General features: G+C 37.6%; 1 protein-coding gene across 1 annotated transcript in view; it reads right to left on the reverse strand.

Annotated features, from left to right (window-relative positions):
- The window catches only part of PAX5 (paired box 5), a gene marked incomplete at its 3' end in the record, with an annotated part of 26,617 nt that extends 9,543 nt beyond the window's left edge, over positions 1-17,074 (reverse strand). Inside the window, exons 1-3 of the mRNA XM_015820234.1 lie at positions 17,032-17,074; positions 9,545-9,710; positions 4,805-5,002 (exon numbers count right to left, since the gene is read on the reverse strand). Coding sequence (XP_015675720.1) covers positions 4,805-5,002; positions 9,545-9,710; positions 17,032-17,074 — 407 coding nt within the window. The remainder of the gene's footprint in view (positions 1-4,804; positions 5,003-9,544; positions 9,711-17,031) is intronic.
- Between the last annotated feature and the right edge of the window lie 1,090 nt (positions 17,075-18,164).

An 18,164-nucleotide genomic window follows, 5' to 3' on the forward strand; every position in this document is an offset into this window, starting at 1 on the left:
ACACAGGCATTTCTTGGGTCCCCTAGGGCAGAGCTCCCCAACTTTTCTGGATTGGCTGCCCGGAGGGGAAAGGATGAGCAGGGAAATGTGTGCACACATGCCCCGCGTGCGCATGCACAAACGGGCTGCTAGCACCTGCACGGCAGCGCTAATGCAAGTGGGGGGAGGCACACCAGCCATTCCTGTGGCCCGGTGGCCAACAGGCTTAAGCCCAGTACCAGGCTGTGGCCTATAGGTTGGGGACCCGTGCCCTAGGGTGGCCCATGTTACACCGCTCTTGTGTGAACTGCACTGGTTGCCAGTTTGCTTCCAGGTCCAATTCAAGGTGTTGATTCTTACCTTTATAGTGTTTCATGGCATGGGTCCTGGTTATCTGATGTGCCATCTCACCCCCTGTGGGACTGGCCTGACCCACCCAGGCCAGCAGAAGGGTCATGCTGCAGATTCCATCAGTCAAGGAATTTTGGTGGGCAGGGTCCAGGAAGAGTTTTTCCGCTGTGGCTCCCGCCCTCTGGAACATCATGCCCCCTGAGGTAAGATTCACAGCTTTTGGCTTTCCAAAAGGATCCAAAGACATGAATCTGCCAACTGGTCTGGGGCACCGATGGGGTTGGATGATTCTGGAGGTGGTTAATGGACTAAGATAAAATTCCACCTCCTCCCTGTGTCATTCTTGCTCCCTTTCCTCCCATCTTTATTAATTTTTAACTCAAAGTTAGGGTTAATATTTGTTGTTTTAATATTTTAAATATTTTATCTTATTGTTTTGTATTGATTGTAAACCGTCTAGAGTTGCCTCTCGAATTGTCTCTACATGAGATGAAATTTAAGTTTAGTAAATAATAAGTAAGAAAAATAATAAGAAAGGCAAAAAAAGAAGAAGAAGAAGAAGAAGAATAGTGGATAGTGGCTATATCTGGAGGCAGCAGGAGAAGAGAAGGAATTGGAGAAGATAACAAGATGCAAGTCCTACAAATAAAAATAGAACAATTGTGGCAAAAGAAAGCAGAGATGGTACCAATAGTAATAGGAGGCATGGGTCCAACTTCAAAATAACTAGAGCACCACTTGAACACCATCGGTATTGACAAAATCACCATCAGTCAGTTGTAAAAGGCACTTTTACTCTGAACAGCTTACATCATGCAACAATATCTTTAACACCATCAAACATCCACCTCTGCCTATCCCAAGTCAAACTCAAAAGGTGGACAAAAGTGCCAAAAACCAGTTTGAACATCTGGCTGACTGTGCAACTAATAATAATAATAATAATAATAATAATAATAATAATAATAATAATAATAATAATAATAATAATAATAATAATAATAATAATAATAATATGGGTGCAGAGAACATATCTGGAACAATGTCCACTGCACAAGCTAAGCAGATCAAGTTCTATAATTTGCCTGGATCACACAGCAGCCATAACCATCACTTTGTATGTATCGATCCATAATAAAACCATGTGTCTATAAAAAGAATAAATATTTATCTTTTCTTCATTGTCTTGTTATTTTATACTCCCCGTTCAATGCCTATCACTTTTTTTTTTAGATTTCTTTTAGTTTTAGATTACAAAATATTTGCAGCAGAGATTTCTCTAATTCAAAAATAAAGACATCTTCAAATTGAACTCAGTTCCTAGGGACAACATAGATTTATTCTATAAAAGGGAAAAGGAGTAGTGAAGGAGAAGAATATAAAATCAATTACTTAAAGTACCTGGTGTAAATTAAAATTAAGATAACTCTTATATCAGCATGAGATCTTTATACACGAGAAGGAATTTGTTGCTTGAAATGTTTTTTTGTTAACAGCTTCCATAAAGGCCAGGTAACAGAATGAAAAGCATTTATGATTTCTTTAAAATTAGCCTCATTGAATTCAGCAAAAAATTCTGTGTAGGTATATATCACATTCTTTATAAAAGTGGCATGAATATTGCTGAATACAGAGCTAGTTCCTTGATTTGTAGTGAGTGTAAGACACAAACTTTTTTTAAGACAACACGAGCTGAGGTGATTTAATCAAAGGCCAAGAATATTTGAACTTCTTCCAATTACATCATATTGATATTAATATGACTAAGCTAGTTTTAGCTCATGAACGTTTTTAATTAGATTGTAGGTCAAGCTGTTAATTTACTTTTCAGTCTTACCTAAATATATCTTACAACATTATTTGATTAGGTGATATAAAATTTCCTAAATAATAATATGTAGGTCGGATAGCAACAATGTTATAGATTTATGTAGCTGGTCACTGCAGAACCATTTCTTTGGCCCATAATAATCCTATAATATTTGTAGCAGAAAAGAAAGTAAATCTAATAACTGGTTCAAAATTCATCAAAAGTGCAGATAGTTAGAATTTCTATTTTAGCCACTATGATTAATTATTGTGCTTTCACTTCATTTAGAAAAGAAATCAACTTTAATGTTTTAATAGCACTTCAAATAATCATTCCCCTCACAAAAAAGCTGGTTGCACATATTTTTCATTAAAATTAATGAAATATGTTAAGTTGCAGGTAGCCTTCTTAATTTTAATCCAAATTTAAGCAAATGTTCTTCATATTATAAATATACATGAAGCCATGTAATTCAACTGCAAAATACTTAGTTGTTTAAATACAATTTGACAATCCACTGAAAAATTGACATTCTTCATTTTAGTATAGTGAACATTTTTCTTAATCTCTTATGATTGTGAATATTTTACTATTAAAATGCTAAATGTTTTGTGGCATTCCCAAAATGTTTGAATCTGTAAACAGAAATATAACATATGCATAAAACTTTGTTTCATGTTGATTTGTATAAATGGAATTATATTATTAATTAATATTGAAAATATAAACATGAGATTAATAGAAATTATTAGGGCTATGCAGTAATTCAGAAAAATCTGGAAAGGGGCAGTGAACACACCGGTGTACAACTTGAGCAGCTGTGCCTTTTCCTGGGACCATGTAGCTGGCCTCTGCAGCTGTTTTAAATAGTTGAAAACAGCTACGATATATTCATTTCTAGAACATTCCAAGGCACCTTTCTGGAATCAAAGCTAAATCATGACAAAGTCCTTGAATGTTACTGTTGTTATATACTGTTGTTTTATATATGTTTGTGTGTGTGTGTGCGTGCGTGCGTGCGTGCGTGCGTATATAACAACAGTAACAGTCATGCTTAACAGTAATCAATATGTAGCATGCCTAAAAAGTCTGCCTGATGGACATGGTAAGATTCTTTGGTATCATATTAAGGTTTTATTTCTGGCCATAATAAAAGTGACCAGGATAAAGATAGAAATTTCTATTATATTATATTTACTACGGTATATGTTTGCCTTTTGCAAGGCCCTGTGTTGGAGTCTGTAAAATACATTTGTTGAAGTTTTTGTATTTACATCTGTATTGATATTTTTTTAAAGAAAAAAATCTCAGCTGCCAATTTATTTTGTAGTTTCTGTTTTTGTTTTGCTTTTTTTTAATGTTGTTCGACACCCAAAATCACTTTTTTTAGATGGGTAGCCATTAAATTGAACGAATACATATCAATAAATACATAAATAAGTTTGACTTACTCTATAACATCTATAACATCAGGAAATTTTGAGATGTACTATCAAATTGCAAGAGAAGCTAGCAAAATTAGCTTGAATTCCTATCAGACTGGGAATTCCAGCTTGAGTTATACTGCATATCTTAATATAGAACACTTTTTAATAGTGTTTTCTTAATGCTTCAGTAATTAATAAACGCACCAGATAACAAATTCACAGCAAACTTCTTTTGATCAAAATGTGGATTTAAATAGAGCTAACAGGGAATAAATAGATTGTGGATCACATCCAAAGGATATTTCAGCTTTTATGGAACATGTATCTGTGATGTGATGAATTACTATTGCAGGCATTAGGATGATGGGATGGGTATTTTAAATGTTGTAAGTCACTCAGAGTCACTTATGTGTGAATTGGGTGGCTATATAAATTTGTTTAATAAATAAATAATAAAATAAATGACCAACTTTCCTTGAAAAAGCAAGAAGTACACATATTTGTAAGTATAACTGGTTTTGGCATCAGACAAGTTCAAATCACCAAACCTCCATAATACACAGTTCTATTCTAACAGCATGCTGTATATTAGAATGGCAAACTATTTTCCAAAATTAACCTAAAATCTGATAGATTCTGTCATGTTCTCATCATATGCTAAATAATAATAAACTTCATAGATTCATTATACCAGTCAAGAAACTGAATTTACCAGTTCCAGCCTAGATTGTCCACTTTTGTTTCTATTATCAGATAAATTATTGATTTCCTTTCAATACAGTGGTAATAAAGATGCAGGAAAATGTAGACTATCTGATCTTTCCCCTAGTTTATTTCTTGCTCATTTCTTAATTGTATTAATTTTGGACTAACTTCATTATATGACATATTAATGCTGTCATCTTCTCCTGAGAATTTAAATGTCAAAGTGTCAGTCTATAGAAGCACCCAAAAAAAAATAGCAAATCTGGACAAATGTTGTAAATACTTCTGTTAATCTTATCTCTGTGTGTATGAGTATGTATTATTTATACTACTGCTACCATCCCATATTAGAGATTATTTCTGTTTGGCTCAGTGAAGCAAACTTAGATGAAAACTAAATGGATTGGTACATACGGATTTTTGCATCTAGGAAAAAACAGCCATGCAAATAACCAAAATAATCCTGTGTCATTTTCAGATAATAATGAACACTGCCAAAAAGCATCTCTACTGTGCAGCCTAAGAGTCTTACCTGTTAATTGAACTAACGCTGGGTACTGTGTCATTATCACACACTCTTTCTGCTAAAAGTCTGTCCCTGATCTCCCAAGCAAACATGGTAGGGTTTTGGCGTTTATATTCTGCAATTTTTTCTACTACTTTGGGCGTGGCAACCTTTGGCTTTGATCCTCCAATAACTCCAGGCTTAATGCTTCCAGTCTCATAATACCTGGGGTGAAATGCAGAAGAAAGAAAAAGTTAGGTTTAGAAAGCATTCTAATTATAAGCTCTCCTCCCCCGTCCAATAAATTATAAGAAGTTAAGAACGGCACAAATTAGATTCTAGCATTTTCAGTAGGAATACACAGTATTAACCCATCTTTACTGTATTACAATCACTGATACTAATATATTCTTTCCTTTTCTTAGATTTGACATTATATGTTATTTAAAGGTAATAACTATAATAATGTTGTATGCATTATTTTTGCAAGCAATTAAAACTGCATGAGTTAAAAGGTCACGCTTGAATTTAAAATTATCTCAAAAATTGTATTATTAATCTGTAACAAAACTAAATCAAACCAATATTTCGACAATGCCATGTTTATAGGAAATTGTCAAAGACATGATACAGCCATAAAGTGTTAAAATAGCATCATGGAAAAAAATGCATGAACCTAATGACTATGGGATACTGCAATGGTCATAAATCACTTTTTTCTGTGCCACTGTAAATTCGAACAGCCATTAAACAAACTTGTAAGTGGAGGATTATGTATATACAATAGTGACTGAACTTCAGTATACACTTTGTGGAATGAATTTTCACCTCTATTGTTAGAGATTCATCTTTTTTTTCTTGTACTATCTATCTGAGGCCTAATAAGTTGTTAAACAAAAAAGCAGGATACTGAAATGAAAGTTGACTACAGTCTTTCCTGAATGGTCCCCTCCAAATATGTTGCATTTGATCCCCATTCAGTTTGGCCTATTCACTGGGAATTGTGGAATTGAAATCCAACATATCTGAACCTCATCTTTTTGGGGGAACAATTATCCAAAAAATGTAAGGTTTGTGCAGAATCCTAAGGAAAAGGTTCCCATTCAATATCCCTGCTATTTCCATTAGCTTTTTAAAGAAGTGGCCTGCTGTTCAGTTATAGTTTCAGTGTTTATACCTAATAAGAATTATTAATTTATTAATTCAATTAATCAATTTTTAGGGCTTGTCAATTGCCAAGATACTCAAGGCAGCCCTTGAATAAGAAATAAGAACTTTTAGATGCCTTTAGAGAATAATTTTCCTGCTTTGACTTTAATCTTGTTGAACTAAAAAAAAGTTCATTTTAAACCAATGTATTCTCTTCAAACCCAATAGAAGTCAATCAGATGTAATGCAGGCATTTTTCATATCACTCCAGATTTATGAAATGGAACTTTTAAAATATAAAATGTTTCATTTCCTGCTGTAGGTTTTGCTGATTAATAACTTGCTGTTGCATCTCAGTTTTGGTCATATTTGGCACTATGAGAATTCTGGAAACAGTTGACAATATTTAAGAGCTAGATGCCATTTTAGAATGACATTAGACATTATCTTTTAAGGCGCCCTCAGAATTATTAAACTATATTCTCACTCTTGGGGTGCTAAAAGTGAGAAAAATTGGTTGCCAAAAGAAAGTGTGGCAGCAGTGAGTTAAACCAGAGTTAAACCAGCAGTGAGTTAAACCATGTGTCTTAACTGGTCTGACATTTTGTTGCCTGGGTATACAGCAAGTAGCATCACCCATGCAGGAAAACAAGGTGTATATGATACCCAAAGTCAGTCAAATTGCACCATTAGCATGAGGCAGAAAATCCATAAACATCTCTCCCCAACGGCAGCAGTAAAAATACAATAATAGCAGATTAATAACAATTGGTCCTCTTTGTGATACTTGACTTTTGGTCCTTAAATTGGCTGCTTTAAGGACCTCAATGACAGGCAGGCCTATTTAAACCATTAGCCAGTGCTGTTATACTACTGAAAGGAAGACAGTTTGGACCTGATTTGAGATCAGCCATTAAAAATGCATTGCATTATTTTTAAAATTTTAAGTAAATGAGATCTGATCGTTTGGGTTTGATTTTTTTTTTATCCTAATGTCATGATACCAGTCTTGCCTTGGAGCAAGTAATGATTAATATTTACTTTGTGCATGACAAGAATACAAACTGAACTCTTTGACAAATGAATATACAGTTGAAGAAAACTATAGCTTTCCAATCCTGGCTTGACCATAAAAATGACAAAACAGGCTTGTATTCAGATTGTGGTTACTTTTGGAATTCATCATGCTGTCCATTTACACGTACCTTCTATGATAATATTTTCAAGCACTACTGACCACAGATTCACAACTCTTATCCAATTATTAATGTTATATAGTTTATATTTCCAACTATTTCTTTTGCACCATGGTTAAATTTCAAAGTTGTAAATTAAGAAATATTAGTTCCCAAGATGGAATCCAACTTCATATATGTCTGGCTTCTCTTATTTTTTTAGATGCACACATAGAGAAGGAAAGAGTGTCTTCCAATTATACTGACATTTTATGAACTGTAATTATTACTTATGAAAATAATGAGCTATGAAATTTCAATTTGACAACTTAAGTGACAAAGCTCCAGAACTTGATTCTTAATTCCAGAATAATGAATATACCTCTAAAGACAAATCTATTCTGAAACATTGAAACTATTACGTGTTCTTTCTGACCTGTTTATTTGTTTCAGTCATTGATACCAATAAAAATGGTTATCTAGTCTTCCGAAAGAATTGAAGAAAGGATAATAAAGCAGGATAGCACAAAACCAACTGCTGCCATTAAGAAATAGGACTTAACATTCCAGAAACATTAATGTTCTGGTCTAGTATAAAAAATAAAATATATGAAAATGTGTAATTGTACAATACTGCTGACGTTCATTTTCCTTGTATTTACCAGCTTGCCTCTTTAAAGAAATATAAATTGCATTGCAACTTTGAACGCTCAGTCTTAAGGCTATTTATTGAAAAGCAGTCCTGCTAAAATCAGCAGAATATTTCCAGAATAAATTATCTTTTAGAATTTAATCTTAGAATGCACACATACGAATGAAGTCGTATTTCTCCATATATAAACCTACAACCAATTGTGTTTCATTCTCTGAAACTTATATTATATTTATATCAAATAACTGCAAAGAAAAAAGATTCAAATTCTTTTATATTTATTGACCTCCTATATGTCTACTGTTGACTGGCAGCCAACACAGAGTACAGAGATAAATCAGATTCATAGCTACCGGTATATTTTATATGTTAAACGTCATGTTTTAATATCAGTAGGAAAACTTTACTCTCATAATTAAGAAACTTACATAATTAGATTAAAGAATAAGTGTTTAATGGATTATAATTTAGCAAAGTATTTAAAATAAAGGTTCTGCTCAAATTCATTAGAAATTGTACTTTTGGTTTACAGTACTAGGTACAGATCCTCACACCTGTGTGCTATGGGTAGCTAGTAAAGAGGAAGTAATAGAAGTGATTCAAAAAAAATGCCATGTGGGAAAAGTAGATAAAAAATTAACAGTTTTGTCTTGTACATATGTATTAAAAAAATAATCAAATCCATTATGTTTATTTTTGTCATAGTTGCAAGTAGGTTCATGCATGATTGTTACATAGATGACCAAATATTGATGTTTTCTAACTTTTGCAAATGTAAAAACCTATCTATGCAGACGACAGGAAAAAATGTATCCATAATACCTCAAACACTGACAAATTTTAGGATGAAAGATTTGTATTAGGCAAAAATATCACTAATGTAATGGAAATCAATGTGGTACATCTACAGACTACCTTTCGTGAGAACATTTAACTAATTAGTTCTAATTTATTTTTCCCCTTATACCAATTTAATGTATCTATCCAATCTTATTAAATCAAGAAAAAACTCACTGAAGCATTATATTGATGTTCAAAATCATGATGCTGTCTCAGACATACCATTTCTCAATCTACATTTGTTTTATTGGAAGTTGTTCTCTTCATTTTTTAAAATAAACAATGTTACTGTTGTTACATTGCTTAGATCAGAACAACAAAACTGAAGTATCATTAATACTATTACATTATTTGTATTTGCAATTTGTCCTTATTTCCAATTTGATTTCATTGCAAATTAAAATATATTATATATATATAATTACAAAAAGGAATTCTGAAATTATCCATTTAGTAGGCGAAACCAGCACTTGCCTTTTCAAAATTAAAAATTGTTTTGCTCAGTACGTCTCATAACCAAGAAAATGATTTGGATTGCAGTCTAAAACTTCGGTCAAAAGTATACTCAAATATTAAAGCCAGAAATTCATGGATTTCAATTCATTTACTTGAGGCCAGTAGAATTATGGCTAAATTAGCATGGATTGGGGATTGCAGAAAGAAAACAAGTTTCCTTTCACTAAATAGAAATTTCATACAATTTTTTAGGTGAGTTCAGAGGTTCGGTAGGAAGCTTAGGATACATGTTATCATAATCAGAAACCGTTTTACATTCAAGAATATAACTATAAAGCATTTTCCAGCTACATTTTTCAACAATTCTTATTACTGGCTTAGTCGCCTTTTCACGAATTTGCTAGCTGAACTGTTTCTTAGAATAACTCCAGCACGCATTATTTTCCTTTTTTTTTTTTTTCAGAATTGGTCTGATTCACTTTGATCTGCTTTTACCTGCCAAGAATCTTGCTGACGCAGCCATGGCTGACTCGCAATTGCCTGGAGATGTCGCAAGGTCGAACACCTTGATGGGCAAGTTCCACAATCCTTTGGCGAACAACATCAGGCAGCGGCCGACCATTCACAAAAACACCCCCTAATTGATTCACTCCTCCATGTCCTGAAAGATACGGGGTGAAATAAACAATACAAGCAGAGAAAATATATATATATCTTTGAGACTGTTTAGAAAATGCTTTAAAAAGGCTTCCTGCAGCTATGGCTTCCCCTCTGCCATTAAGCACTGAATAACTTCTTCATAAGAGTTTGGGCATTTCTGAAATGCTGGTTATGGTTTATTTGCTCAGAGGAGGAGGAACAATGTTATTTACTAAAACCTAATTTGACACTGATAGCAATTTTACACTTGTGTAACTCTAATTACTTCAATAATTACCCAGGATTATGTGGCATGAGATTCAGGGCTCCAATTTGAGGGGGGGGGGGAAATCTCTCAAAAGTTATTTTTAGGCCAGCCTGGAACTCATCTGGCATCAAAAAATTATGAATGATAGCCATCAGATTTAAGGTGTAAATCTGAAGCTAAAATTCTTAGCATGCTTGTTTTAATGCCATTAAATTAAATCAGATTTACTTGCATGTAAATATGTTTACAGTAAGTGTGTCAGTCTAACTTTGATAGTAAATAAAGCCAAACTATGCTCATCTCTGGAGGAAATAGGGCCAAATTTAGATGGGGCTTCCAAAAGTATTCTGTTTTTCTTTCAATATCGTAGCTCAGTTATTAATGCCCTATATGAATGACTGTGTGGTTGGAATAATTTCAGATTTACATATTTTACAATGCCTATGAAAATATTAAGGCACTATATTGCATGGCTCAGCAAGACAGGATTATTATTTTTTTCCTATATGTACATTTTCACTATTTTTTAATAAGTTGAAACATCTGGTGTAAAATGGTTTCCAACTAGATAAATAGTAGCTAACTGGATAAAACCAATAAGCATGAAATGCAGTGCCATGGAATAGTGAGAAAATATAATTAACTCTGAAATTGTTCATCAGACAAACTATAATAAAGAAGTAGCAATGTTGAACACAAATAATTGCAGGAACCAGCATTATTGGCAATACTGAATAAAGTAATTTCTCTATTTACAGAAGGCTTGAACCGAACACAATCTACTCACTCTGCATTAAATAAAAATCTTGTTAACTATATCATCCATGTTTATTAAACTCAACAATGTTACTATTGATAAACCTGACAGGGTCTGTATGTATCTTCTAAAACTGATATATAGTGAAAGTCCATTATTACTTGTTAAAGATTAATTTGAATAAGTAAGCTTAACTGAAAAATGGTGTTTTGCCCTGGAACTGAAGTTTAGCAAGTTTTGTGTTTATTGTTTTGCTTGAATTATTAATATTTTATTTGATCTTTAGAACATTGTCTAAGGAAGGAAAGAAGGGGTAAACCAAATTAAAAGTATACTTTGACAGTTTGTTAAAATAACAGAATGTTCAGGTACTGTTTTTACTATCATTAACTGTGACTCTAATATTAAGAGAATTATTGTTCACTCTCTTAGCTGCACAGTTTAAAAATCCCTCAAAATTGCTATGTCTTTGCAAAGGGATAGCAAATTTCAGCTCATAGAAATGCACTGAAATATAACATTTATCGATTTACAAACTTAATTAGAACTCCAGCAATTTGGAAAGAAATTAATTTATCAGTTAATATGGACTGTATATTACTCTGAACTGGAAGTGTGCATAAGTTCCAGTTTCGTAGGTGAAACAGTTCATTGTCAAGGGAATCAATCTAGAGTTACTGAAACTGCGTCTCTTGGACTAGTTAAATAAGGCAAGATAGGAAAGCTTTCCTGTAGCTTTCCAAAGCTAACAGACTTGCAGCCAGTAATATATTGCATTATTGCTGCAATGTATCAAAATATATGTAAATATAAGGGAAACAGGATAGGAAGTGGAGGAAGGGGGAGAGAAAGAGAGAAGCATAAAAACAGAGAGAAAATCCATTATATCTTGAGGTAGAACTTTCATTAAGGCTAGGGAATGCTTTAATAATTCTACAATAATTGCAGTTCCTCTAAACAGCTCAGTCAGATCTGTTAATAAAAGATAGTAAACTGCTGCTGAACTGCTTAAAACTCAGCCAGTATTTGTGGGGTTTCAGCAGTTTTATATATTGTATGGAATTGTAGCCTAGCTGAATAAATCCGCAAGGCTCTATCTATGCTGAGATTTGCAGAAGCAAGTTCAAAAGTTGAATTTCCAGAATTGCATATCTTAACTTTACCTTTATGGAAAAATAAGAAAATAAACTAAGGAGCACAACCCTAGGCTAATGATAGTCAAATCAATGGCCAAGTCTAAAAAAGCTGACATTCATACATAACCATACAATCCAGGGTACTTGATGTGTGTGGTGTGTGTATATCAAAAGGATTGTTACTCTACCTTCCCAAACTCAGTCTGGTTCCAATAATTGAGGGAGGGAGGGAGGGAGGGAGGGAGGGAGGGAGAAAGGAAGGAAGGAAGGAAGGAAGGAAGGAAGGAAGGAAGGAAGGAAGGAAGGAAGGAAGGAAGGAAGGAAGGAAGGAAGGAAGGAAGGAGTCTCTCTAAAAGAAGAGAGCAGAAAAGAATGCCAAGGAACTAAAACAATACAAAAACACTATTGTCAGAGCTTCCTCTATTTTTTCCCATGAGCTGAATCTGCAGTTACTCTCTGACATTAAAGGATAAAAATGCAAGTAGTGGTAAAAATATCTGCAAGCAAGCACAGGTAGATATGCTCTTCCAGAATTTGTGTGACTCTGAGCTCTAGATTTACACCCGCTCATCTTTTTGCTGAAGAAGTATTTGGGATGGCAAGGGAATTACTAGTTCCAATAAAAAGAAACTCCCATCATCAGTGGGAGCTTTCCCTATAATCTTTTCCTATTATCACACGGAAATTCTCTCTTAGCAGGTAGATGTCTTCGGTATTTAAAAGTAACACAAGGAGTGGAAAGAGGGGGGGGGGAGATTTGATAGGTCAAACCTTCCTTGCTTTTAAGGAAGTAGCCCAGCACATGAGAAAGAAGGCTAGAAGACATGAGGTGGGGGAATGTAGCTTACATTTCAACATGCAAGACAATCCAATCCAACTCAGTTGCATACAATGAAAATAGTTTCACTTCTATGAACAATTGATTTGTCCCAGAAAGAAAATCGACTTGAACACTTGCAGGAACGAATTAGCTACTCCAAAAACTTCCACAGAAGAATCTGTGGGGCATGTGCTAGTGCTGCAGTGTGCCTGTGTGTGTGTGTGTGTGTGTGTGTGTGTGTGTGTGTGTGTGTAATTTTTGTTCAGGGTATTAGGTTAGCTGTCACACAACATATTGGTGGTAGACAAGGATTTGTGTTGATTTTTAAAGTGCTTAAAAGTGTGTCAAATTACCTAATGCTCACATTATATATGCTCGATCAGTATGTATTGCTGAAGATATTGATATGAACATACAGTCGTCTCTGAGATTAATATTTGTAACTTGTGCTTTTTTGGATCATTATCTTGTTAGTTAAATAATCTCCAAGACCCCAAGAAAAGATCACTGCAAAGGCATTAAAGAGGCCAGTTGTTCTTTGAGCCTTAAATTGTTTGAGTATATACATATAAACGCTGATGTCCCTCTTGAAGGGTGAATACTGGAATGAGTGTCTACCGGTATGTGTGTGTGTGTGTGTGAATGAGTGAAAAATGAGTATATGTATTGTTCTGACACACTTCCATACCTTCCATAATTCTTAACATTTGTCTGCCTGTCTAGTCCAGTTTAGACAGGAAATTTTAGACATTTTGATCACTTGCAGAGTTCATCCTCAAGATTTTCCTGCTGTTATAAAGTTCAGCTGACTCAGCACGTGATAATAGCAAACAAACAGCTTGATCTCTCTACAGTAAAATACCAAATTATTTCAATTTTTCCAAGCATTTCAGTTTTCCCCAAAAAAACAAATATATGATAGGCGAGCAGAATTTACGTTTTGTTGGTGGTGAAAGCCAAAGGTGGATGTAACTGAGAGTCTGATTTGGAAACTCAACAACTCTTGGTATTTTGAGCAAACCATCACAGGGTAAGTCAACCGCAACCAAAATGCTTATTTTGTCTCTATCTCATCCTCACAAACAAATCGCCAACACATAAGAAAACAGTGTGCTCAAAGAATAAAAGTTGATGAAAGAACTAGCCCTAACAGATGAAGGAGGAGGATCTTAGAAAGATTATTAAAAGAGGTTTAAGATCTCTTTTCCTCATTGCTGACAACCGCCTAATCTCTGCCCTGCTAACTGAAAAAAACACGTTAGTTTTCCAGCTTCTAGTAACTGCGGTGTGCAGAACGGCTATTTACTGGCTTTCTTCATAGAGCAGGTCGAGGCGAGGCATTATGCCAAAAAGATCCATAGAGGGGGAAACGGACAGGCGGACGGACGTCCCAGGAATCTCGCCTAAGATTCTTCTTCTATGGACAAGATGCTGCTAAAATGGAGCCTTTCTCCAGACCAGAAGAAGAAGAAGAAGAAGAAGGAGGAGGAGGAGGAGGAGGAGGAGGAGGAGGAGGAGGAGGAGGAGAAGGAGAAGGAGAAGGAGAAGAAGAAGAAGAAGAAGAAGAAGAAGAAGAAGAAGAAGAAGAAGAAGAAGAAGAAGAAGAAGAAGAAGAAGAAGAAGAAGAAGAAGAAGAAGAAGAAGAAGAAGAAGAAGAAGAAGAAGAAGAAGAAGAAGAAGAAGAAGAAGAAGAAGAAGAAGAAGAAGAAGAAGAAGAAGAAGAAGAAGAAGAAGAAAACAACCCTTAGATTTGTTTTTCCCGCAAAATCTTAACTCTGCCTCTGCCGTAACTCTGACCGGGAGCGAGATTTTTTTTTTCCCCCGAAGATTGCCGGGGGCTTTTTGCGCGTGACTTTTAAAGCGGACGTGTGCGTGTTTTCTTTACATGCAGTTGCCCCTCGTTTAAAGGGTTCAGATCAAACGCTCTCTTCACTTCGAGGGAGTTGTTAGTAGGAGACAGACGGAAGAGAGGGCGAACCTTTATCCAGAAGACTAACCGTTGGTTTTAAAGCCAGCTTTTTCTGCAGTAAATTGTTTCTTTGAGAGAAGGAGTTCGTATGTCTCTAGGGTGTTGCCGGGACGTTTCTGCGCCTCCTATTATTTTTAAGCGTTTTCTGACAAGGAACTCAACGTGGCAATGCTGTACAGTAAATGTACTACACGCCGCGTTTTCATCCCCTACCTGCCACTTTTGGAAAAACAACAACTTGCTATTTCTCCCCTACACACGCGGGGAGAGAAAGGAGATATTTAAATAACTACCACGAATGCATTGGGGTTGGGAGGTGGGGGAGAGAAGTATAAAACTCAGTTTGGATTGGATGCTCTTTCCCCATCCCTCCCCCACCTCAGTTGACACACACGCTTTTTCCGGTTTGTTTTTGTTGCCCTTACATTCCTGCAGAAGATAATCGATTTATCGTTGTTTAGGTTAATGGAGGATCCTTTCTCTCCCCCCCCCGCAGCTTCTGCACTCACCCCCTCTCCAAGTTAACACAAAGGAATTTCCAGAGGGGAGGGAATGGCAGGCAGTGGGAACATTTCTGCCCCCATATTTTAAATATGAAAATGTTATTTCCCTACAGTTAAGATGCTTCTCATAAAATCCCCAAATCCTTTTTGGTTCTGTTTGGTTTCGGACAAGCATCTCCTACACATTTCCAAATTCAGATACTGCCACCCAAGTAAGTTATCTTTCCTCTGAAGGTGAATTATGGCACACAGTCGCCAACAGTTTCACGTTTGAGTTCTCTGCCTTGTGCTTACTCTGGGTATCCAACGAGGAAGCACGGAATGGCTTCGTGGAGCAAACGATTAGGTAGACAAATAGACAACACAAAAGAACAGTTGTCTTCCTCAAAAAAAGCCTGCTATACCTAAGAGAAATGTGTCTGATTCTCTCCTAGGGTTTCCTTGAAATCTCTGGATCTAATCCAGCGTTTAACTCACCGTGAGAGACGGCGTCGTTTCTCATAACCCTGCGTTAATGAAAAATCTCCTTCCAACCCTCTCAGGCACAGCAAATCCCGAGCAAATATATTATCCATGGCCGCTAACTTAAAACAGCCGAGTCCAAACATATAAGGCTATGTTTAAAACACGCCATTTGTTGTTGCCGTGAGAAGGAGAAGCAGCAGCTTCAGCAGCTCCCGTCGCTTTAGAGCCCACGCTCAGGAAACATCAACAAATTTACACACTTTTTGGTTTAAGTGCTTGCTATATTCAGGAATATTTCAGAGATTTCCTAGAAGGGCATTCAACTCAGCTGGACCGTAGTAATCCTATCTACTAGCATTAATTTCAAATATCTTTTTTCCCCATTATATCCATACAGGCGGACTAATTAGGAAAAATATAGGTATTCCAGCTGAGCGACTTGAACTTTGTTAAGAGGGCGAGAGCCGGAGAAAGAGCAGCGATGGGCAGACACAAAGAATCGATATGTACGGAAGAAAAATTAAAAAAAAAAAAAATGTTGAATGAGGGGGGGAAAGGAAGGGAAAGGAAACACAGGGTATAGGGAAGGCTCCTGCATATTTGTTCAAATAGTACTAAGTACCAAGGTAGCTGTATAAATGTAAGGTGGATTTGAAATCAGTGCGACTTACTTGCCGGCAGGTATCTTTAACTTGGCCCGGATCTCTTTTCTTGCTCTAATAATAATTAATCTGAGCTGGAGATATTTTTTTTTTAAGGCCGCCAGGTCCTAGAACCCGCGAATGAGTTCTTTTTTTAAAAAAAATAAAAATAAAAAATAAAAAATATTAAAGCAATGTAAACCCACTCTGGTCGAAGTCCCCCCAGACGGGTGGTGGTGGAGGAGGAGTTACAGCGCGCGTTTCGTTTAAACCCTCCCGTGGAAATCAACGGAGCTTTTTTGCAGCCTTCCCCCCTTTGACCGGATCGTGTCCTCAATAATGCCGCCTTACTGAAAAGGGCAGCGGTGGGCCGCGGTTTACGCGAGAAGAGGGTGTCGTTTTAGTTTTGGTGCGGTTTAGTTCGGGTTGGGGTTTTTTTTTAAAAAAAACTCCTTGGAAATCGCCTGGGGAATAAGCCGCAGTTGGAGAAGGAGGATGCGAGCCGGTCCAACGCCGCTGTGCCTCCTTCTCCAGCGATGCCCAAAGGTGTCTCAGCTCCAGCAGCCTTCCCTCTTCCCTCCCTCCCTCCCTTCCTTCCTCTCTTCCCCCCCCCCCCCTTTTTCTCTTTCTCTTTCTCCCTCCCATTTCAATAAACAAACATTCCGGGTTTGTGGAGAGCGCGGCGAAGGCAAGGCGGCCAGCTTGGTGCCGAAAGGCAGAGGGGAAAAAACACACACACACACACACACAAAACAACAACCCGGAACCAGCCGCCTCTACTTACTATGCATCGCTGCAAACGGGTCGTGCTTACAGTGTATTTCCATCTGGGCTGGCGAGCCAGGCTGCTCCAGGCAAGCTGAGCCGGTGGGATTGTTGTCTTCGCTTTCAGAGCAGGTTAAAGTTTACACTCCTTAGGGCCGCTTGTCTTGCCCGGGGGGACGGGGCGCTTTATTTACAAGTGTTGCTTGCAATAATTTTTTTTTTTTTAAAGGAAAATGGGGGGGGGGGAAGAAAAAAGAAAAGCCCGAAAGACACGGCGGGACTTCAGAGAAAAAGATCTCTCTCCAAGCCCAGAGCAAAGAACCACAAAAATCCTCGGGGAAGTTATTCCTTTCGTACGGAAGGGGCTTGTGTGGGGGGGGGGGACTCGGGTTGTCCGGGCGCCACCGGCAAGGCTGGCTTGCTTGAATCGTCGTCGTCGTCGTCCCCCCCTTTTACCCCTTCCGAGCTCGACCGTCCCCCACCGCAAAAGGTCGTCTCCGGTTAGTTTCTCTGCTCGGGGGGGGGCAGCAGCAGCAGCGGCGCCTTTATTCCCCCCGCCTCCAGAAGGCGAGAGCCATGGATCCGGTCTTGCGGTCGGAGGGAAGACCCTCCCCGGGAGGAGCCCAGCCAACGGAGATCTCCCACGGCGAAGCAAGCGAGACCGGCAGGGACGGAGCACCTGCAAAGCAGCTATTCCCAAGCTTTATCCCGGGTGGGGTGTGCGGAGAGGGGGGGGGAGGTCCCTTTTCAGCATCCGTTCACCCATCCATCTTTCTTTCCCTTCCTTTCGGAAGAGAACCGGAGCGGCGTCTCCGGCGGCGAAGGCAAGGCTGGCTTAGGGGACGAGGAAAGTGCCCTGGGTCAGTCTTTGTTTGAGGAGTGGCGGTGGAGGGCCGGGCATGTACGGCTCTCCTCCTCTCCCCCCCCCACCCCTCTTTCCTCCTTCGCCTTCTCTTCTTTCCCCTGCCCGCGGCTTGCAGTCCCGGCCGGAGGCGATCAGCTCAGGCGAGCCTCAGGAAGAGAGCCGAGGAGGAGAGGCGGCTTCTTTCCCGGAGTGGAGGCGGGCTGTGGATAACCGCCTCCCAACCCGGCGGGGGTCCCAAGTCTGGAAGGGGACAAAAAAAAAAAAAAAGGGAGGCAAAGTCCGTTTGG

The sequence above is a fragment of the Protobothrops mucrosquamatus genome, unplaced genomic scaffold (genome assembly GCF_001527695.2).
Source record: "Protobothrops mucrosquamatus isolate PMUCROS unplaced genomic scaffold, P.Mucros_1.0 scaffold1096, whole genome shotgun sequence".
NCBI lineage: Eukaryota > Metazoa > Chordata > Lepidosauria > Squamata > Viperidae > Protobothrops > Protobothrops mucrosquamatus.